Source organism: Mustela putorius, unplaced genomic scaffold, assembly GCF_011764305.1.
Source record: "Mustela putorius furo isolate JIRA1106 unplaced genomic scaffold, ASM1176430v1.1 tig00003845_pilon_pilon_pilon, whole genome shotgun sequence".
Taxonomy (NCBI): domain Eukaryota; kingdom Metazoa; phylum Chordata; class Mammalia; order Carnivora; family Mustelidae; genus Mustela; species Mustela putorius.
The window spans coordinates 96304649-96328598 of record NW_025421998.1 but is presented as its reverse complement, the minus strand read 5'-3'; the positions used below and the strand labels follow the sequence as shown (position 1 = coordinate 96328598).

The 23950-nt window shown below is 39.0% G+C and overlaps 1 protein-coding gene across 2 annotated transcripts in view; it reads left to right on the top strand.

The window, feature by feature from the left end:
* TPK1 (thiamin pyrophosphokinase 1) overlaps positions 1-23950 on the top strand; it is a 335576-nt gene that overhangs the window by 188749 nt on the left and 122877 nt on the right. For both annotated transcript variants that reach the window (XM_045063116.1, XM_045063115.1), the window contains exon 7: positions 18567-18713. In XM_045063116.1, coding sequence (XP_044919051.1) covers positions 18567-18713 — 147 coding nt within the window. The remainder of the gene's footprint in view (positions 1-18566; positions 18714-23950) is intronic.

Here is a 23950-nt window from a genome sequence, read left to right as displayed (position 1 = left end):
CAGACCAGAGGAGATGAAAGAGACATGAAACTAAATGCTGAGGGTGTTCTGATTTGTCCATGAACTGGAACAGGGCATTAGCGGAAAACTGGCAGAACGGGAACAAAGCCTAGAGTTTAGTTACTGATAGTATCCGAGAAGGTTAGTTGGAAGTTAGGTAGTCAGGGACAAGGCGCCCCAGTGCTAAGGGGAATCCACCCTTAAAAGGATTTTACACCATCCTGGAAGGAGTCCTCCATGGCAAAAGCCTGATTGGATGACAGGCACAGGGAGGGTTAATCAGATTAGAAAAGCCCGATAACAAGCCCATAAAACCTCCTAGATTTAGAAACTCCTGTGGCAACCCTCTTGGGTTCCCTCCCTCTTTGGGAGCTTTGTACCGTTTCTTCCTTGTCATTCAGTAAACCTTGCTCTGCTACCCACCACTCCGCCTGGTCTCCCTCTTCATTCTTTGAAGTGGCATGACCAAGAACCACAGGAGGGAGAAGAAATCCTGACAGTATGTTGGTGTCAGTCTTGGGTGGAATACGTGGTTACAGAAAATGTTAGTGCTGGCCGAGCCTGGGTGAAGGGTGTAATCCCTGTACTATCTTGGTGACTTTTCACTAAGCCTGGAATTATTCCAAAATAAGAGGCTTACTTGAAGAAGAACAAAAAAGATGCTCCCTGTTTCCAGTATACTCTGACAATCAGGTGGTGTGATCTTGTGAGAAGACTCAGTCCTACAGAACAAAAACGCAAGTACTTCTTAGCACTTAGGCAAATCCAAATACCTTTCTATGAACTCTTTGACCTTTAAAGTGTTTCCTCAAAAAGTCTCAACTTGTGAGTCTCTGTTGCATATTTTGGCAGCTGTTTCATGTGAAAACTATGTCTGCTTGAAAATCTTAGCTGGAAACTTGATGATCTTTAAACTGTGATAACAGCCCAGGTCCTCGAACTGCCCAGTTTCCCAGGACATCAAAGAAGGGTAGGATTTAATCAAAGATAACTAGCATTCGATAGAATTTTCTCAGGGTTGGCTCCAGAAGGAGGAACCCTGCTCGTTCCTGTCCTGTTTACCTTGGTCTCCATCACCGCCTTCGTTTTCACCTGACTCTTCCTAGAGGGATATTCTCTCCCACTTCTGTGCTGTTAACTTGCTCATTTATACAGTCATCCAGAACTCCAAGCTTATTTGTGACTTCTGACTGGAAAGCCAGAACTTCATTTCAGTATCTAAAAGAAAATTCTGCATCCTTCTCACAGAGTCCTATTTTCTTTTTTTAGAAAAAAAATTTTTTTAAAGATTTTATTTATTTATTTGACACAGAGAGAGATACAACTAGAGAGAGAACAGAAGTAGGGGGAGTGGGAGAGAGAGAGAAGCAGACTTCCCGTGGAGCAGGGAGCCCGATGTGGGGCTTGATCCCAGGATCCTGGGATCATGACCTGAGCTGAAGGCAGCTGCCTAACTGACTGAGCCACCCAGGCGCCCTGCAGGGATCTTCTTATTAGCATTCTTGATATCCTATTAATTTTCCTGCAGCATGTATTTAGATGACTTATCATTCCAGTTGTGCCTACCAATTGTGATAATAAATATGTTTATTATTAAAAGAGTTGTTTCCAGTGCATTGTGGTTTTTTTGTTCAAGTTTTTCTTTAAATTCTAGTTAGTTAACATATAATATTAGTTTCAGGTATAAAATTTAATGATCCATCACTTAAATATAACTCCCAGTGTCCATCATACCAAATCCCCTCCTTAATGCCCATCATCTATTTAACGCCCCTCCCACCAAGGCCACCTCCCCTCCAGCAATCCTCAGTTTGTTTCCTATAGTTAAAAAGTTTTTAATGGTTTGCCTCCTCCTCTCTCTTTTTTTTTTAACTTCCTTCCCCTATATTCATCTATTTTGTTTCTTAAATTCTACATATGAGTGAAATCATATGGTATTTGTCTTTCTCAGACTGACTTATTTCACTTAGCATAATACACTATAGCTCCACCCATGTTGCGAATTGCAAAATTTTATTCTTTGATGGCTGAGTAAAATTCCATTGTATTATACACACACACACACACACACACACACACACACACATCTTTTCCCATTCATCAGCTAATAGACATTTGGGCTTTCTCCGTAGTTCACTATTGTTGATAATGTTGCTGTAGACATTAGGAACATTGGGGTGCATGTGCCCCTTTGAATCTGTTTTGTATCCTTTGGGCAAATACCTAATAGCACAATTGCTGGATCCTAAGGTAATTCTATTTTTAACTTTTTGAGGAACCTCCATATTGTATTTCCAAAGGGGCTGCAGCAGCTTGCATTCCCACCAACAGTCTAAGAGGGTTCCCTTTTCTCCACATCCTCGCCAACATCTGTTGTTTCCTGACTTATTAATTTTAGCCATTCTGACAGGCATAAGATGGTATCTCATTGTAGCTTTGATTTATATTTCCCTGACAACGAGTGATATTGAGCATCTTTTCATGTGTCTCTTAGCCATTTGTATGTCTTCTTAGGAAGAATGTATATTCATGTCTTTTGCCCATTTCTTAACTGGATTACTGGTTTTTTGGGTGTTGAGTTTAAGTTCTTCATAGATACTAACCCTTTATCACATATGTCATTTGCAAATATCTTCTTCCATTCTGTAGGTTGCCTTTTAGTTTTGTTGATTATTTTCTTCACTGTGTTGAAGCTTTTTATCTAGATGAAGTCCCAATAGTTCATTTTTGCTTTTGTTTTACTTATGTCCCACCGTATGTCTAGTAAGAAGTCGGTATGGCTGAGGCCAAAAGAGGTTGCTGCCTGTGTTCTCTAGGATTTTGATGGCTTCATGTGTCACATTTAGGTCTTTCATCTGTCTTGAATTTATTTTTGTGTATGGTGTAAGAGAGTGGTCTTTCTGCAAAATCAGAATAAGAATCTAATTATACCAGCAGGTTATGAGGCAAAGCACTTCATTGCCTTCCATAAAATCCTTAATAAAAATATAACAGCTAGAGTATTAATAGTCATATATTGTTGTATATTTTAAGTCTTGTAATCTGTAACATATTTTATATAATGTACTCATATTTATATCATATTTTGTTAATTATAGAAGATATATAATTTATATGTAATTATGTTAATTATAATTATTTTATAAGATTAAATTTTATGTATTTCACAAAATACAATATAAATATATTTACTTTTTTGATTTTATAATAAATTTCATAGAGAATTATGGCTTTAGAATTAGACAGTGTTTTATTTTTATTTATTTTTTAAAAATGTGTATTTTTACTTTTTTTTTCAGATTTTATTTATTTATTTGACAGAGAGAGAGAGAGATCAGAAGTATTCAAAGAGGCAGGCAGAGGGAGAGCTGGAGGTAGGCTCCCCGCCGAGCAGAGAGCTGGACATGGGGCTCGATCCCAGGACCCTGAGATTATGACCTGAGCTATAGGCAGAGGCTTAACCCAATGAGCCACACAGGTGCCCCTAGACAGTGTTTATTTAAAATGAGTTAAAGTTTATATCCCAGGTTCATGGACACCCTATACTATTGTTTTGGACATATTCTGATTTCACTTGAAATGAATGGAGGACTCCTTACATAGTGAAATGTTTCTCAGGGGATGCCTTCAACTTTCCTTATTCCCAGGGAACTGGTGAGAATGATATTTGTGTGCTTAGTAATGCAATCCAGTAGGGAGGTGAGTTGCACAACCTAGCTTACTGTTGTTTGCACCTTGCCTTTGGCGCAGCAAGAAAATGGGACATGCTCTGACTTCCCTAATCCTGTGATAGCCACTGTGGGCCTTACACTCACGGAGGGGTGTATTTAGAGTCTGGAGTTGCAACAGCAGACTTCCTCCCTTCAGACATACTGTCAAAGCTACTGAGGATCTTCTCCCAATTGCTTTAACAAACGTTTGCACAGTGACGTTTGAGACAGTCGTTATATTTGGTTAGGTGACTGAGCTCATGGCCCCGACCCTCCTGTTTAATAGAGGACACAGATGCACATATAACCACAGAATAACTCAGACTACAGTAAATGTTGTAGCATGCCTCTGCAGAAAAGAGTCAACTTTTTTTTAGTAAATTGTTTATATAGAACTCTTCTCTGTTTTACCTTTAACTTTTCATTGGAGAAAATGGGATAATATAATTGTTTTTCAAAGGAAATCGCGGCTCAAATCCATGAGGCCTTCCATGACCTCCCTTTTTGAATAAGGCCCCTCACCCTGCCTCCTCTCCCATTGCTCGACTCAGCAGTCCTCATCCCCTTGTCTGCGGGGCCTTCTCCATCACAACTGTCACCATCTGCCATTTAGGAAGTTTGTTTCTGTTACATCTCCATTCACAGAAACATAAATATCATGTGGACAGGTAATTGTACATGTTCCTTCTCTGCAACATTCCCAGGACCTACGACAACACCTGGCACACGGTGGGCACTCACAGATATTTACCGAATGAGTGAATGTGCATGGATATGGAAGAATCCTCTTTAAGCAAATCCTTGTTATCAAATGTTGGTAAATTATATTAAGCAATCTACTTTAATGAGGCTTATTCTACTGCTCCAGCTCTTGTTCCATTATAATTGAAAATTGGGGGGATTTGGCAGTACATGGAGCTATTATTCAGTCATTTATACTTTGTTTTTCTCTTCATTTTAAAAAAAATTTTATTTATTTATTTGATAGACAGAGATCACAAGTAGGCAGAGAGGCAGGCAGGGGGTGGGGGGAGCAGGCTCCCTGCTGAGCAGAGAGCCTGATTCGGGGCTCACCTCTAGGACCCGGAGATCATGACCTGAGCTGAAGGCAGAGGCTTTAACCCACTGACCCACCCAGGTGCCCTTTTCTCTTCACTGTAAGGGTAGGGGAGGACATATGTGTGGTGAGTAATTAAAAATGGTGTATGTAATGCCTTCTTTACATTTTGTTAATTGGTATCTTCTAGATCTTGCTGCTTTTTCTAAGTTACTTGCAAAAGTTGAGAGCTAAAAAATGAAAACACGTAGAGCTTGTCTCATAAGCCAGTAACATTGTGAGCTTGACAAGAATAAATCTTGCCAACTTCTTTGAAATAATACTGAAAGCAGTGCCATTCACTTCCAACATCTGCTGGATAGCTGAGGTCTTGCAGGACTTAGCGGCCAGCTTTCTCTACCTTCTGGCCTCTGCCTCTCCACCTCAAAGCAATGTTGTAAACTTAAATTAACTCCACCTCAAAGCAATGCTGTAAACTTAAATTAATAATTTTTATGAATTTTTAGAAAGTGTGCATGTAGACATATTCAGCTATATTTGACTATGTCTTCACAAAACACCTCTTCTTTTTAAGTATGTAACCAGCATTGTTTTCTTGTCAAGTGCCCGAGTAACTACTTACATATTCAGGTTCTGGAACAAATGCTGTGCAAGTGAAGTATCAGACAAGGAAGGAAGGAAAGAGAAGGAAAGTGTTCTGGACATTGAGTGAAGCAGCAGGCTGTTTCCTACATCATTTTGGAGAAGCCTTCAAAAGAGAAATTCACATCTCTGTTTTTCCTTCTTCTTAGAGACCAGCAATCTTTTTTATAGTGCTGTGTAACAAGAGAAAATAGATATACCCAGTGCTTTGAAGTGACTCGGGAGCTGTTGCTACGGATATAAAAAGCTTACTGCCTCAGCGGCTGTGGCATCCTAATCCATCCCTGCCAGAGGAGCAGTGAGCTTTTATAGGCCCCGGGACAAGGGTTAAGTTTATCTGCTTACCAGGAATCTCTGTTGGATGACTCACTTGCCAGATAAAATCTCTTATTAATGCAGAGAATTGCAGATATGCTTGGTATGATGCTCCTCTGCAGAAGACATGCTGACCTTCCACGAAAATGACTGTTTTATTTTGAATTACTGCATTGCGAAAATGCAGAAACTGCAGACAGGAGAAGGAAACTCTTGAGGACTTCCGTAAGAAAAACACACATACAATGGAATATCCTGAAATTGCATAGTGGATTGAAAAATTTCTCCTTATTCTGCAAATCCCTTAGTGAGACATACGTGGTCATACCTACATCTATGACTGTGATTGTCCACAGTCGTAAAAATAGTAAATAAAATAGTAAAATAGTAAATAGTAAAATAATTTTAAAAACTATTTGTATTTTTTTAAAAGATATTATTTATTTATTTGATAGTGAGAGAGATAGATCACAAGTAGGCAGAGCAGCAGACAGAGGGAGAGGGAGAAGCAAGCTCCCCAACGAGCAGGAAGCCTGATGCGGGGCTCGATCCCAGGACGCTGGGATCATGACCTGAGCCGAAGGCAGCTGCTTAACTGACTGAGCCACCCAGGTGCCCCCAAAATAACTATACTTGTAAAAAATGATTTGCATATAGTTTAAGTCATGACTGAAGAACTAAAAGGATGTTACTGCTTATCACGGGGATGTACATACCAGATCAGTATATTTTCAGGGGTAGTTAATTAAGTGACTAGGAGAAGAGAAATGTATACATAGCAGTACATTCTTGTTTGTGGTAGGTGATGAGCACAAGTATCCCAGGTGTCCCATTTCAATCAGAGGCGAAGATGGAAGTTGAGTAGTATCTCTTCCCATTCTTCTCCTCTCTTAGTGGCCAGAGGTAGAAAATGTCATTCTATTTTCCCTGACCGTCTGCTCTCCCAGAGCAGTTCTGCTTAGCATTCCATGGTCCATGAGCTGGTTCCATGATGGCACGTGGCATACTAAAATCCAGATGCCCAGGGTAGAAGTCAGGTGATTTTAGCTCCTTTCCTCTTCCACATATATGTGTATTTATGTAATTTCCAGTATGAACAACTGGGTCGAGAATTTTGGAACATGTTAGGAAATAGTATCTGAATTCAAAGTACACTGATTACATTTTAATTCTGTCTCCTCATCTATTTCTACTGGATATTTTAGATGCTTATAAAATAGACCCTAAGTAGTCTGATTTTTTTGAAGCATTCACATAAATAAAGTATTTCAGAAAGAGGAAATTATTATTGAACAAATGTTTTATCCCAAATTACACTTAGTTTACTATGATGCTCTTGAATATGAAATACATTTTACAAAATAATAAATAATAGCATCGCATATAAAACATTAAGGTGACCTGGAGGATGATGAGGTGATCAGCTATTTTGTGCACATGTATTAGGTTAAGCGCACTTACTCACATTGCAAAAAATAAGCTTTAAGTAATTAATGTCACTGCAGTAACAGTTTTAACATTCTCATTTGGCATTATAAAATGGTCGAATGCATATCTAGAAACCAGAGTGTTAATGACCAAGTGCAGAATTTGCAATCAAAATGTTCTCCATTCTCCCAGAAGGTGGAAAGGGGATAATTAACATAAACTATTTATATAGCTCCAGATTGCAAAACCTAAGGATTGCACGACAGCAAGTCTGATAGCCGCCTGTTGTAAACTGGTCAATAAAAAATGAGGAGAGTTTTACACCACCAAACTTTGGGACAATAATGCACTCAAAGTACTGCAGATACCTAACTCCAATCCATCTATACATGGAAACCAAGAGTTTCATTTATCACTTTGGACAAGAATATTCAGCAAAGACTTCTTTTATGGTTGAAGCAAAGCAAGAAATATTGTTGTGTAAAAACGAATCCCAGTGGTGCAGGAGAGGATAATTGCTATTAAGAAATGATCTGCCTGGGGCGCCTGGGTGGCTCAGTGGGTTAAGCCGCTGCCTTCGGCTCAGGTCATGATCTCAGGGTCCTGGGATCGAGCCCCGCATCGGGCTCTCTGCTCAGCGGGGAGCCTGCTTCCTCCTCTCTCTCTCTGCCCGCCTCTTTGCCTACGTGTGATCTCTGTCTGTCAAATAAGTAGATAAAATCTTTAAAAAGAAAAAAAAAGAAAGAAAGAAATGATCTGCCAGGGGCGCCTGGGTGGCTCAGTGGGTTAAAGCCGCTGATTTTGGCTCAGGTCATGATCCTGGGGTTCTGGGATCGCCCCCCATCAGGCTCTCTGCTCAGCAGGGCTCCTGCTTCCTCCTCTCTCTCTGCCTGCCTCTCTGCCTACTTGACAGATCTCTGTCTGTCAAATAAATAAATAAAATCTTTAAAAAAAAAATGATCTGCCAGTGCAGAAATACTCATCATCCGGGAACAAAGCAGTTTGTACTGAAGTCAGTCTGTTCGCAGAACAGTTTAGACAATTATCTCTCTTCTCACCTCGCTCAGTAGGTGAAAACGACTAAAGAAAGTAGGTACAGGTTCGTGTCCCAGTTTCCACAGAATGAGAAGAATGACTGCTTAGTGCTTTTTCAAATTCTCAGCTTCCAGAGGGAAACATGTATGTTAGAGAGTTCTTTGAGTGAGAAGTATCTGGTCTGTGTTGAACAGGACGTTCAAGAATGCAGAATGGAATTTTTTCATTCTCTACTGAGCAATCATTTAGCTTCTGAGGACAAAGCTTATATAATGCAAATTGTAATAGCCTTTCAAACTCTACTTCCAAATAGCTGATTGTTTCTGAATATGATATAAATGTTCTTTTGATTTTTAATTTTACACTAAATACCAGCTGTGTTGAAGATGCCATGTAAGGTAGTCTGGCTGTTCCAAAGCACAAGTAGAAGATTTTTCCATTTCTCAGGACCCCAGTAATTCAAAAGGAATACCTTTGTTGAATACATTTCCCTAGAAATATCTTCGTATCCTGATAATGCAAGAGGGTTAGAGACTGTAGTTACCTCCAGTAGATTTATAATATCCATGTGCTTATTTATACAAACTGTGACTTTATGTAATTTTACTTCCTCATAAATATATTCCTGACTCCTCAAAGAGTTTAATTTTCAGCAGAGCTAATAGAATAAAATCATGTAAAAAAAAATCCATTAGTGTGTTTATTTATTCTATCCAACTCTCCTTGGAACTCACTTCCTGATATAGAGAAATGTGAACACATGAAAATTAGCTCTTGCTAATTTGGTGTATTTACTTGGGAAGGAAAAATAAGCCATTTCCACATTTTTGTGTATATCACAGTATGGAAAAGATGTCTCATCCCCAGGGATCTCATTGATATGGCTTGAACCTATATAGTCCAGTTAATCAAGGATATATTAGTACTCAGGACAGATCTGTGAGGAAAGATAGAAATGCTAGTAAAATCAGACTTGAAATGTTTTAACTAAAATAATTCAAAGCTTTGTTCAAGGCCTCGCATTATTATGGGAATGAGCTCTCACTCACTGCCCTTTACTTGCTCTTGACCAGGGTACCTGACATTAAAGTGCTTTAGGCATTCTTAATGGCAAGTCTGAGAGTCAACAAAGAAAAATTCAAACAGTGTGTGTAGGAGGAGCCCTAAGGATGAAAACTTTGTGGCAGTTGTCATTGTTAGTTTGTGGTTCACATATGGAGAATCCTTCATCTCTAGACAAGGAAGTTGAATTTTGATCTACATGTGATGGTAATCCACTAAAGAATATTGAATGGAAAGCCATAAGATAATTTTGAGAAACAGCATAATGGTTGTATGCAAGCTGAATTAAAGGACAGAAATTACAATGACACAAATAAAAGAGCCCACTACAGGATGCTTTGAAGAATAATTCTTTAGTCATTTTCCCTATCAAGAGTTTGAGAAATAGGAACCATAGAGAGAATAGGAACCATAAAATAGACAAAGTCTACACTTGACGATGATTTGGTCTTGTTTGCCAAAGAGTTACAGGGTAAAAACTGTAACTGTTTAGCTCACCATTCAGCTGACAAAAGTCCTTTATGTGGATCCAGGTATTCTGCTAAGTATTGTGTATTGAAAAATGCATGAGTATTAAAAAAAATGCACACTGAATGAGACAGTTTCTGACTCTAAGAATGTGTGGTCTCTGGGGTAGATGCTTTGTTAAGCAGATTATCCTGATATGTTGTCAGTAATGCTGTAGTTGAAGTCTGATGGGACCCATGAGAAGCCCTTTGGGAGCGAATCTTCTCCAGGGTCCACTCTCCTAGGGCAAGCCAGATTAAGAGTGAGAAGAGGGTTTCATTCTGATTATTTAGAGGGAAAGGTAGAACTCATTGGTTTGAGATGTCAAAGGGTAGACAATACTGAAAGTACATGTGAGCTAGCAGAGGATGCACCAGTAGGGAGGGACCCCCCCCCCCCACACACACACACACAACTACTGGGACAGGTCAGTTCTCCTGGCTGCCTCCTTTGCTGACTTGGCGCTGGTGTGTCAAGGACCTCTGCCCCCAAGAGATCCTTCCAATCTGCACAAGGAGGTTGGGGTCCCCTCCGCTGAGCTCTCCAGAGAGGCACAGGGCATAGTAAGTTCCCCATAATCAGCAAGAGAGTGAGCTGTCTGGGCTTTTATGATAGAACTTTTACCAGGGATTATGGTTGATAGCAGTCAGGAGTCTTAGTACAGATCCGTATCAGGGCCTTTGTAGTTTTTCTGTGAAATGCAGACACGCTTGGCTACATAGATCACTTTCCAATGATATAAATAGGTCCCTTCCTCCTCTTTTTTTTTTTTAAACTTTTCTCTAACACATTCAAAAACAAGTTTTGTATAAACACATTAATGACATTTCTTAATGACATATATACACTTTGACAAAGTTGGGAAAAAATACTCCGTTCAAACAAATTCACTTTTTTTAGAAAGTGGAAGTAGGCATCCTTTGAAAATGCTTAAACTAACCACACTCTTAACCTTAATTTTCTTAGATTTCTCATCTGTGAATGAAAGACTCATTATCTTGCCATTGCAAGAGGCATTTTTTTCTTTCTCACCCAAAGGAGCTTACATTAAACTGTGACTCAGCCTGGTTGAAATTTAAATGGGATCCCTCTAGTCTTATTTTCACAAGCTGCCATTCAGCCAGGTATATTCTGTGTTTGTGAGTACAGTTCTCTTCTGATACCATGAAATCTGTGGTCTTTAATTTCCCTGGTGGCTCATTGTACTTTATATCAATCACTGGAATTCCTTTATAGGCTTCTTAAAACATTTTGACATTGTTGATTTTTTAGCCAGTTTATTGTTTTTGCTCTATCTTGATCCAGCGTTTTCGTTCCTGGCCTGTGTTGGCTTTTCCATCTTTAAATAAGAGCATCAAACAATTGAACCAAAGAATCTCATGCTATTCAAGCCTTACAATAATACAGTACAGATCTTTGAGTTAAGGGAAGCATAAGAATAACATCTAAATTTTTGAGCCCCTAGTGTTTACTTTTGTTAAGTTGAGTAGGCTGATGTTAGTTATAATTCTCAAACAGTAGGGTAAACATATGTCTTGGTTTAAATAGCATAGTCTTGGTTTATGCTTGTATTCTTGGTATAATTATATATAATGTCCCTTTTTTACTTTCAGAAGTGTCTCACTCAGTTTGTATGGTAAATTGTATGGTCACCCTATTTATCAGGGAGAGCTATAAAGAAATTGTCCATTTATGCAACTCTGGAATTCAATTTATGGAAAGTAAATGTAATTAAAATCTGCTGACAGCCACTGTCTCTGCTGTAGACTTCATGCATGCTGTATCTAAGTCTTTTTGAGGACAAATGGAGAAAAGCATATCCTTTGTTTACTGAAAGGTTTTTACTGCTATAATAGAAAAATGAAATTGCTTCTCCTTTTAGTGTTATATATCCCTCAACCAGTCTTGTCATGATTCTATTAAGGCAAATTATGCAAAGTTAAGGTTTTCATTTATTTTTCTAAACAAAATAGACACGGTTTTTATTTAACCTGTTACAGTGGAAACCAGAGAGCCTCATGTGGACTGTTGGAAGTGAAAGGAATCTTTAAAAATATGTTAATGAATCTGGTCTGTTCTTTACCTTTATGGATGAGCTGCCTAAGTCACAGTGAGGTTAGTAACTTGTATGTGGTTCCCCGGCTTTTGAAAGACTGTATCATACTATCGTCAGATCTCTAATCTATTAATCCAGCGTTTCAGGGTGCCTTTTGCCACATAGAATTGCCTATGAAAGGCAACCCTATTCTCACAACACTCTCCCTTGCTTGCAAATAAAGTCCATGAAAATACCCTGACTTGAGTGGAGGAAATAAACAGAAACCAGTTAGAGGTTGATATTTTACATTTTATATATTACAGAATATGGCCTAATAGGCATGTGTTGGTCACTTGTGTGTATATGTACACAAATGGAATATAATAGAATATTTAAAATATTGCATTATATTTTCTTGTATTATATTTAAATATTAAATATTTAAGTGAATATTCATAATATATTTATAATATATTCTATAGTAATTAAATATTAAATATTGTATTAGCCATGGGGCTAATAAGATTATAATAACACTTCTTTAGAGTATAAATACTGAGTCCTTGGTACATCACAACCAGTAGAAAACTTGTTAGCCTCTGAGACTGGCTTCCATTCTTGAGAGAATAGTAGGCATATTCAAAAATAAATGACTTGCCCTAGACCATGTATGCCCTCCCTGTTGGTACCCTCTGAAATTCATGGTTCATTCTCACTAATATCTCCTGTATATATACGTTCAGTGTCTTTATGTCTAACTCCAGCCATAAACTGGGCTTTTCCCTGAGGATGGCAATTCTTTGCAGGCGTAGTGGTGCTGTTCTTTTGTTTTGTTTCTCCCACTACTTTTTTTTTTTAACCATTTTTTTTAAATTTTTAATTTTTTATAAACATGTATTTTTATCCCCAGGGGTACAGGTCTGTGAATCAGCACTCACCAAAGCACATACCCTCCCCAATGTCCATAACCCCACCCCCCCCTTCTCCTAACCCCCCTCCCCCCAGCAACCCTCAGTTTGTTTTGTAAGATTAAGAGTCACTTATGGTTTGTCTCCCTCCCAATCCCATCTTGTCTCCCACTACTTTTTCTAGAATGGGCTTTGGAAGTTAGAGGTATGTGTCTTCACTGCTTTTTGCCGTTTTTAGATTTGTGCTGTCCAAAACTAGCCATTTGTCACTTGAGTTCTTAAAATGTAGCTGATTCAAATTGAGAAGTGCTGTTAGTGTAAAGAACATTGATGATTTTGGAGACCAAGTGTGAAAAAAATGTTAAATATGTCTTTATTTTTACCAGCTTTATTGAAATAAAACTGATATATAACTTTGTATAAATTTAAGGCATTCAACATGATGATTTGATACACAAATATATTGCAAAATGATTATCATAGAGCTAGCAAACACCACCATCACCTCACACAGTTACCTTTTGTTTTGTTTTGATATTTTGGGATGGTGAGAACATTTAAGATTTACTGTCTTAACAGCTTTCAAGTGTTTAATACAGTATTAGTAACTTCGGTCACGATGCTGTACAGTAGATCCCAGGACTTACTCATCTGATCACTGGGGGTTTGTACTCTGTGACCAGCATTTTTCTTTTCCCCACCACCAGCCTCTGGCAACCATCATTCTACTCTCTGTTTCTGAAAGTTTGGCTTTCTTTAGATTACACATATGAAAGAGATTATACGGTATTTGTCTGTCTTTGTCTGACTTACTTCATTTAGCATAATGCTTTCATGGTCCATCTGTGTAGTGCTTACTGTAGGTTTTCCTTTTTTCTTATGGCTGATAACACTCCGTTTCGTGTGTGTGTGTGTGTGTGTGTGTGTGTGTGTGTGATCTTCATTCATCTACTGAGAGATACTTAGTTGTTTCTTGATCTTGGCTGTTGTGAATAATGTTGCACTGAACTTGGAACTGCAGATACCCCCTTCAAGATCCTGATTTCATTCTGATCTTGATTTTTGAATATAGAACTAGTTTACATTTCTCTGATGATTAGTGATGTTTGGCATCTTTTCATATACCTGTTGGCCGTTTGTGCATCTTTACAGAGTGCCTAGTAAGCTCCTCTGCCCTTTTTTAAATCAGGTTGATGGGTTTTTGCTTTTGAATTATATGAGTTCCTTATACATTTTGGATATTAATTTCTCAGATAGATGATTTGCAAATATTTTCTTCTATAAGAAAAACTGCCTTTTCCTCTTGTTGATTGTTTATTTTGCTGTGTAGAAGCTTTTTAGTTTGATGCAGTCCAGTCCTACTTTTTAATATTTGCTTTTGTTCCCTGTGCTTTTAGTGGCATTTCTAAAAAAGGGTTGATAAGACCAATGTCAAGGGTCTTTTCCCCTACGTTTTCTTCTAGGGGTTTTATATATAGTTCCTTTGTTTGGTTGGTTTTTTTTTTTAAGATTTTTTTTTTTTTTGGACACACAGAGATCACAATTAGGCAGAGAGGCAGGCAGAGAGAGAGGAAGGGAGGCAGGCTCCCCGCTGAGCAGAGCCCGATGCAGGACTCGATCCCAGGACCCTGGGATCATGACCTGAGCGGAAGGCAGAGGCTTCAACCCACTGAGCCACCCAGGCGCCCCTATTCAAAAAAATACTTACTGGACCTGTGTTATGTGGCGCTCCAGGTGTGATATAATGGTGGCTTCTACCCCCTGGTGATTTTGGTGGCTTGAGCCATGGTTGTCATGAGGTTGTGGTTATTGAGAAGTGGAGAAATTCTGGAACATACTGATTTTGAAAATACATGGATCATGTCTTCCTCTGCTCAGAATGGCTCCCCACTTAATGCCAATGAAAGAGACTTTACAGTGGCTTAACAAGTCTCTACGAATCTAATACTTACATTTTTCTCTGATATCTTCTTCTAATTTCTCATTTAATTTTAGCAGATTGCTTCCTGATACTCTTTGAAAATGCCTGGGGCTCTGTCAGTGCTTCAGGGCCTTAACATAACCTGCTATCTGAAGAATCCTGCCCCTGTACCGTAAACATGGCCAAGGCCCTCATCTCTTCTGGGTCTTTGTGCAGCCTAGTCTGCTCTAGCTCCTGAAAGTGGAAGCTCATTCCCTCTCCTCTCCTGCTCTGTTATTCTCCCAATTTTAGCACTTAACAGCAGTTCCCCTTCCAACTAATAGGCTTATTTGTATGTCTATCAGTTGTGTCTTATCCTCCATTTGAATGTCGGTGCCATGAAGGCAGAGGTTTCCGTCTTCTTTACTGATATATCATTGTTTAGAATAGCACCTAACACAAGGTAATGATCAATAAATATTACCAGAAGTAACATAGGAAATAAGTTACTCTTTTCAAAAGCCACAGACTGTTTGAACCTTTGCTAAGTAGGGAAGTGTTCTTTTGTAGGAATGAGATGGTGTTAACTCAGCCTAACAGATAGCTTCTTGCCTCTCTGGTTATTTATTCAAATTTTCCTGAGTTTTTATATGCTTAATGGAAGCTCAGGAAATGTTGTTGTCTGCTCTGTTGCGAACTGTGGGGCTAGCCTCTGTGATACATGGGCCTCTTCTAGAAGGAGAGATACTAAAGTATATCAAAAGTTTTAACTAAGTGTGCCTGGGTGTATTGTAAAGAGTAATTATGTTACTTAAATTGGGAATTTTGTCTGCTGCAGACACAGACATCTGAAATTTAAGGCCTTGATATACTGAGAGGTCCTAGAAAGGCAGGCCTGGTGTGCCAGGCTGAGGGCTGCATGGGGGGAACACCCAGCAAGCAGGCTCAAACGGTGGGGGGTGGGGGGCTGTAAGCTAGAGCAAGGCCCCATGGGAAGTGCTTTACTGGGGGTCCGGGTGGGTAGACAATCAGAGGCTTGCTAGGACTTCATTGGTCTGTTTGAATGTCACTAGGTCATAGTCGGGAGGGCAAGAAGCGAAAACTTGTGGCAGGGACCAGACTTACCACCTGTGAACCTGTTTTCCTGGGCCAGGTGCTCACAGCCTGTCTGAAGATGTTGAAGCCTCGGGAAATACAAAGTTTTAAAAATACAAAAAACACGGGGTGATAATAGAAATGAATGCACAAGGCTTTGGATCCACACAGAAGAGTCACCCTGGCAGTCTACAAATGGTCTGTTTCAGATTGAACGCTGTCCCAGTGGCATTGTAGTCCTAAACACGTAAATCTAGCCTTGTAAACCCTACGTAAATGTGCAGGGGTGGTGTCTGTCTCTTGTCTCTCTCTGTGAATATCCAGATGTCCTACTTAGAGCTAGCGCCAGAGAGCTGCAGAAACCTCCCAAGCTGACCCTCCCCGCCGCCCTGCCTGCAGCCCCCATTGATCCTCTAATGTTTTTAATCAGTCTTGCTAAATACTTCCTGTAGGGAGAATGAGTCGTGATGAGAAGTAATCTTGCGGCTTCTCTATTCTGAAAAATTCAATCACTGATCTACAGATAGTGCTTATGCATCATGATACCCCAGTGCAGAAGAGGGGGATTAAATTTCATTCTCAAAGGTTATGGGATCCCTCAAGGCTTAGAGTATAGTAATGAAAAATTGAGAACCTAAAAAAGGGATTCCAGAATCTGCATAGTGAATAAACTCTCACTAGACCTTGCTTCTGATGTGAATTTAGGATTATGTGCATAAGAATATGCCATTTGCTTTTTACTAGAGCCTTAGCAATTTTGCTATATTTCATACATAACTTCTTTGAGTTTTTTTTCTTCAGTTTAAAGCAAATTCTCTTCAATTTTTCTGAGGTGGTATATAATTTCTGGGCCCATTCCCCACTGGTCTGGAGTGGCCTTACTAATAATTCCTCTTAGTTAAGATTAGAAGCTCTTTCCCCCAAACAGAAGCAGTCTCCTCAGCAGGCCTAAGACTAATTGCTTACAAGTTACCCTCTTGCTCTGAAGATTAACAGATGTCCCTGTTTCTGTCTATGTATTCAAAGTAATACGTTCATCCTAGGTTGCATGCTCTTCTTGGACGCGGAGTCTAATGTTTTGAGTTCTTGAAAGATCTCCAAAACCAGTATTGTGTATGGGTCTTAAGATACTCTAGCTTTGACATGAAGTATCTTATCCAAAGTAAAAACCCCATTCTCCTTACATTCTGAAAGCTTTTTTTCATGAACTATTTTAAAAACCTAACAACCACATACTCCCTACTTTTAAGCAATTTCTTTTTTATTCCAGATGGAATGATTATTATTACAGTCCATTCTTATTATTTTTAAGGTTTTCTTGTACTACTTTAAATGCTTCAGTCCTTCCTCTTCCATAATGACTATATCCACTTTGACTCTGTTGATACATTATGAGACTAGGATGAGTAGAGAAGAAGGTGTGTAGGGTCATGGGAGGAGGCAGTGCCTTGTGTTCTCTTCTCAAGCCCACTGTGGGCTGCTTTATTCAGGAGAAGGTTCCTCCGTTCTCTTTTACTTCCCCACAACCCATCTTTACCCTTTGTCTTATATAGAAGGAAAGCAGCAAAGTAATATTATATATTAAAATCCTGGAAATACATTTTCAGCAACAGAGGAACATTTAAATAAATTATACTTTAGTTATAGGAAATGCTATCTTGAAAGTGTTAAGTGGTGGAAAAACAACATATCCAACTATAGGTAATAATAACAAAAATGTTAAAAACATATAACTGTAATAATACCAAAAATAATACGGTGATAGAATAAGAACTAATGTTTTTATTATTTTTTAAATTTTTATTTAAATTCTATTTAGTTAACATATACTTTACTGTTCGTTTCAGGGGCAGAATTTAATGACTGATCAGTTGCATGTAACACCTAGTACTCACCACATCCTCTCCTCCTTAACGCTCACCACCCAGTTGCCCCATCCCCGCACCCGTCTCCCCTCTAGCAATCCTCATCTGTTTTAAAAAGGGGAAATAACATAAAGCTGTATTGGCATAAAAATATCTGGAACCTTCCGTTTGTCCTCTGTTGTTTAGAGTCTCTTATGGTCTGCTCCCCTCTCTGTTTTTATCTTAATTTATTTTTCCTTCACTTCCCCTATGTTCATCTGTTTTGTTTCTTAAATTCCACATATGAGTGAAATCATATGGTATCTTTCTCTGACTGACTTTGCTTAGCCTAATCCCCTCTAGTTCCGTCCACATCATTGCAAATGGCAAAAGAGTAATAGCTAAAAATTTTTTAAGAATCACTATGTCACGAACATGTTCTAAATGCTTTGTACTGAACTCCTTTGAGTACCTCATTTAAATCCCACAACAAACTTATCCGTTGGCAAATCGTATCCAATTTTTGCACATGAACATAAAAATGAAGCCCCGAAAGTTTAGGCAATATTGCTAGGCTCAATAAAAACATGGTGTAGGTTCTCAAGATACTTGAATTCTAGTGGGGCGATGAACCTTTGTATTTATAAGAAGAGCCCATGGGTATGCTGTGGGGTGGATGGGAGAGGCACCAGCTGCGAAGTCAGGGAAGATTCCAAATGGAAGGAACACATAAACAGACTTGTAAAGGAAGCGTTGACTAGTTTTCCAGGTAAACAGGCGGACGGGTAAAACAAAATTTATACTTGAAAGAGATGGTCTCGAATTGTGACTGCTTTTCACCAATTATGCAACTTTAAACAAGTAACTTCATTCCTTCATCAGAACAAAAGAAATGATATCTACCATTTCTCTGTGGCTTATCACAGAAAATACAGTATTAGAAGCTCTTTTTCATTGTTAGATGCTGTTTAATTATTGACAATACTTTAAATGTGTGACTTTCAGTTTTGCTTTGTCTTGCTTAGGTAGATGTAATCGTGACCTTGGGAGGTCTTGGTGGGCGTTTTGACCAGATTATGGCATCTGTGAGCACCCTCTTCCAAGCTACTTGCATCACTCCTGTGCCAATTATAATAATCCAAGAGGAATCTCTCATCTACCTGCTTCAACCAGTAAGTGAAGAGTAAATATAATGTCAGCACTTTGCTTCCACAGACCTTTTAACATTCAAGTAGACTTGGAGAAAACACGAGCCTACTGTGTGTCTTTGAAGTTGACACATGAGTGAAGTTGATCATGTTGGCCTACTTGTGTTTACCCTGTTCTACTGCCTTAGAGCATGGAACAGCAAAAATGTACAGGAGAAGCCTCAAAGTTTTCATTTTATTATGCCCAGAAAAAAAAAAAAATCTTGTAACTTTTAATTAAATTGACTATGAATTAAATTTAACACTTTTGCATTTTGAGCAGCTGAATGTGAATGCCACTTGAGAAAAATCTTAGCAGAGGAAACACAAAGCTTGGCAAATATTTCAAATGGAATTCTCATATATTTTCAGTGTTGTCGTTATAATTGGAAACTGGATTTGATTTTGTTAAGCACTAAAAAGAAAATCTTTAGCTTTTACTCTTCATAGGTTGCCTGCTTATTAATTTCACTGCCTCAGAATAATTTCTAATGATCATGTCATTCACTTCCCATGATGAATATCAAGGAGATATTCTATCAACATAGTGCTTAGAACAGAATTCTTATTAAGTAAGTTTTATAAGGTTGATCAGTGAGTTCATTTAGAAAAATAATCATCTGGTAATATTTTTAGCAGATAGTGGACAGTTGTTCTTCTTTTTTGCCTCTCATTGTAATGTACTACTTCCAGCATTGCTTCTACCCCATCTGCTCCCTACCATCTGTAGCATGTCATTACCTAAAAATTGTTGTTCGGTTAATATAGAGGATATAATGCATGCTCCCTGTTGTTCAGCCAGCTTTGCATTTTTTTTTTTTTCCTTGCTCTTTGCATTGCCTAGCTTTCTGGAACACTTCCTATGAGATGTGAAAAGAGAGCTGAAGAATTCAGTTTTCAAACTCCATACTGTCCATTTATTTAGTCAACAAACAGAGAGCGCCTGCTATTCATTGCACTGCTAGGCAGTTGAGGGCTAAGAAAACTAGTAACATGATTTTTGCTAACACATGTCCGGTGAAGAAGTCATGTGTAAAAATATAAACATAAAGCACCGTTAAAAAATTGGTACATAAACGAGATGAAAGACTGTATGATTTGGTCCTAAGTGTAGTAAGGAAAGCCCACTCAGGCATTCACATTTTATTCACTCAGTTAATTCAACAGATATTTATCCTGCTATATGCCAGGCACTTACTTACCCAGGGATGTGGCAGCCAATTAAAGAGACAGAATGCCTGGTTTTCATTCTCTTGAGGCTACATTGGAACAGGATCTTCTAGAATGAGTGGATGTTTGCTGTGGGAGATGGTGAGGAAGCCATGCAAGGCAGAAGGAGCCACGAAAGAAAGAGAGAGGCACAGGGCATGTCGTAGGATCTGCGGTATGGAAAATACTAGAAGATGCAACTAGAAAACTACTTAGCTCATGAAGAGTCTTGAGTTTGTACTAGAGTGTGGACGTTTTTGCTGTAGGGAATGAGAAGTCATTAAAATATTTCACTTAGTCATATGACATGAGCAGATATGCTTCTTAGATTTCTCATTATGTATTTGTTAAATACCTAGTAATCTTCTAACAATTTCTGAAGTGTGAAACTTTCTACCATGATAAATCATTGAGCTTCATTATATTGAATTGATGGTATGATTGCTAAAGTAGTCACCTGTAACTTGGCTGTAGGTAGATATTCTAGTGAACAGATAACCAGGTAGTTGAAGCTGCAGTACAATAATTCTTAAAATGTAAAAAATGGAAAATTAACTGATAGAAAAAGCCACATCTGAAAAATGACTTTTGCCCTTAAGAATTGGTCATTGCATTTGGTGTTCTGTACCATCATGGTAACGTGGACCATGGTGGACTTCCTAAGATGCATTCAGCTTGGGATTCCGGGGATTTCCTCCAACGACAGGTTGCTGTCTGTCGTTTGTTGAAAACCCAGCCATTAGTTTTTCAAAGACTGTCTTGGCACTATTCTTCTGCCTTCTTTGGCAACTCCAATTAATTGTAGTTAAGATCCTGCAGTTGTATCATGTGTATCTGCAAACTTCTCTTTCATGTCGTCTGTGCTTTAACCTCCCTGGGCTGCATTCTGAAGGTCATCACCTGTGCTCCATGCCACTCTTCTGCTTTAGCTGGGTCTGTTTGCTGCTAAAAGCAAACTTTAAATTTAAATCTGCAGAACTTTAAATTCCTGCCATGATTCTGCTTTCTTATATGCTAGTCCTGTACTCACTTTTTTAAGACCCTTTCTTAAAATTTTATTTATTTATTTATTTATTTGACAGACAGAGATCACAAGTAGGCAGAGAGGCAGGCAGAGAGAGAGAGGAGGAAGCAGGCTTCCCGCTGAGCAGAGAGCCCGATGCGGAGCTCCATCCCAGGACCCTGCTATCATGACCTGAGCTGAAGGCAGAGGCTTAAACCCACTGAGCCACCCAGGCACCCCTCAAGACCTTTCTTTAAAACATAATTGTCATACTTTATGGTCTAGAATAATTCTAAAACCTGTGGCCTTTATAAATCCACTGTCTTTTATATTCACTTTCACTTTTATATTTTGTAACCTCGATTCCTTCTGTGTGTGATGATTTTTGGCCACGACCTTATATTCCTGGGAGCTTCACTTGTGGGAATTATTTGAAGTATGAGTTAAAATTGAGTCCAGGGAGAATTTAGAGCAGACTCCCAGCCCAGTTATTTGTAGGCATTAACAACTTAGGACATCTGTGGAGACTTTCTGACAGCTGCAGAGTGCCAGGGCTCGGTCGGCAGTTTTCCTAGTGGTCCGGCGGGAGGTTATTTGTACTCATCTCCCACGGGAAGTCTCTGCTTTATATGGTGCAGTCTCCTTTTGCACTCCCACCCTGGGCAGGCCTTTGGCCTTGTCTCCTGATGACCTTCCTTACTTCAATGTCTTGGAAACCAAAGCTCAAGTTCATCTGCTTTGGTAAACACCAAATATTTCAAAGATGAAAGTTAGATTTGGTTTTCTTTTTCAGTCCAACCTTAGTTTTTGGCTTCTGAGTACCCTTTAAAAAAAGAAAACAACAGATGTTTGATGCCTTTTAAAAGATTTCTTTTAATTATTTTCTAGCACTTTTTATTAAGCTGGTCAGAGTACTAATTTGTCATACTGTTTTTGTAAGTATGGTGTTACCCTGCCTACGTTACAGGAGTAATTAACCCGCAATCTCAGAGGCTTACATGAGATTATCTGTGGAATATCTGAGTGGATATCAGAGTAGAATATCTGGTCTGGTTTGGGCGGCATCCTCCATTTTGTATCTAAGCCAACGGAAAGAAATTGTGGCATCTGTGAAAAAGATAGCTAGAAAGTGGCACTGCATGTTTTTAAAGGCCAGGCCAGCTCTGTCCTCTGTCACCTTTGGTGGAGGACACAGTGACACTCCCCAGGCCACTGCAAGGCAGTCTAGGTAAATAAGGCTGTGGCCCAGGAAGAGGAACTACTGTGTGAACACAGAACGTTGTCTCTCTCAAACTGCCAGAAACTGAAGTTTGGGAAGAAAGTCTGGAATCATGACCTACATAAGTTCTAGGAGAATACTTTTTTCCTTATTTATAAGATATATTAAACTTTAATTAATTGTTAAAACAGAATCCTTAGTTCTCCCAACAAAGTTTTGTATCATAGTCTACATTCTCCAAAACAATGCCTCCTAGGGTCTTTGTGTGATATTGTGCTTTTGTCTCATTGAAATAACTTGGGGGGCACCTGGGTGGCTCAGTGGGTTAAAAAGCCTCTGCCTTCGGCTCAGGTCATGTTCTCAGGGTCCTGGGATTGAGCCCCACATGGGGCTCTCTGCTCAGCAGGGAGCCTGCTCCCCCCCCCGCCCCCTGCCGGCCCCTCTGCCTACTTGTGATCTCTGTCTGTCAAATAAATAAACAAAATCTTAAAAGAAAAGAAAAGAAATAACTGGGAAATTACCTAAGAAAGTAATTATTAAATAGTGTGGGACAAAAACTTCCTATGCAGTCATACCCTCTGTCATGTAGAGGAGTGACAGTATTTAGCATAGACTTCCACCTGTGGGACTAACTGTGCCGGCTTTGCTCCTCTTTGGCACTAGTTCTAGAGAAATCTTCTCAGATTGTGCTCTTCCTCTCTCTCCCTCTCTCCCCCCCCCCCCCCCCCCCCCTCCCCCCTCCCCCCACAACTCTCTTTCTCTCTCTAAAATAATTAAAATCTTAAGGAAGAAAAAAAATCTCCCGAGAGATACATACAAGGTCCCAGCTTTTCAACTGCTTTTAGTAAGAGAACACTAAGACAATTAATGGTATAAATGCAAAAGTCAAAATGAGTATGTTTGAGGATTTAGGATATGAACCAATCTTATATAGTTGCCATATTTTTAAGCAGTTTTAATTATATACTTATGAACTGTGATTAGACTAAAAATTAATTGAAAGCTATACTAAAATTAGTGCATAGAACCATTTTGCATTCTAGAAGTGGGACTCAGATCATTGAACTGAACTGACTTTGCCATGTGTGTTTTCATAGAACTATGTGTGATGTTATCCATGTGCTAGAGCATACATCTGTATTAGGCAGTGTGTATGTTTTGGGGATATATTCAAAAAGGGTGTCTAAAGTTACCATTCGTAATTAATAGGACTGATCACAATCACAATCACAATGGACAGAAGAAGCCTCATAACTTTAAATTGAAACCATTTTCAAATATTGTGGAACCAGGGCCCAAGAAAACCAATCTGGTATGCTTCAGTGCTGAATAAAGAATGGTTTGAAACTTTTGAAATGTATTTTTTAATTGAAAGTCAATAAATAGCTGTTCTCAGAAAGGAAGATAATTTTGGAACTTTTACAAGAAGCATCTCATTTTAACTTCATAACAGTTCTGTGAGGAAAGCAGGACAGATATGTCAGTCACACAGCAAAGTGTTTTGACTCTATACTTTCCACTACACTACTTTCCTCTTTCTTGGGGTTAGTGGCCTAACATGCAAATATCAAACTCTTTTTTTTTTTTTAATTAACATATAAAGTATTATTTGTCCCGTGGGTACAGGTCTGTGCGTCATCAGGCTTACACAATTCACAGCACGCACCATAGCATGTATCCCCCCCAATGTCCATCACTCCACCACCCTATCCGTCCCACCAACCCCCAGCAACCCTCAGTTTGTTTCATGAGATTAAGAGTCTCTTATGGTTTGTCTCCCTCCCTGGTCCC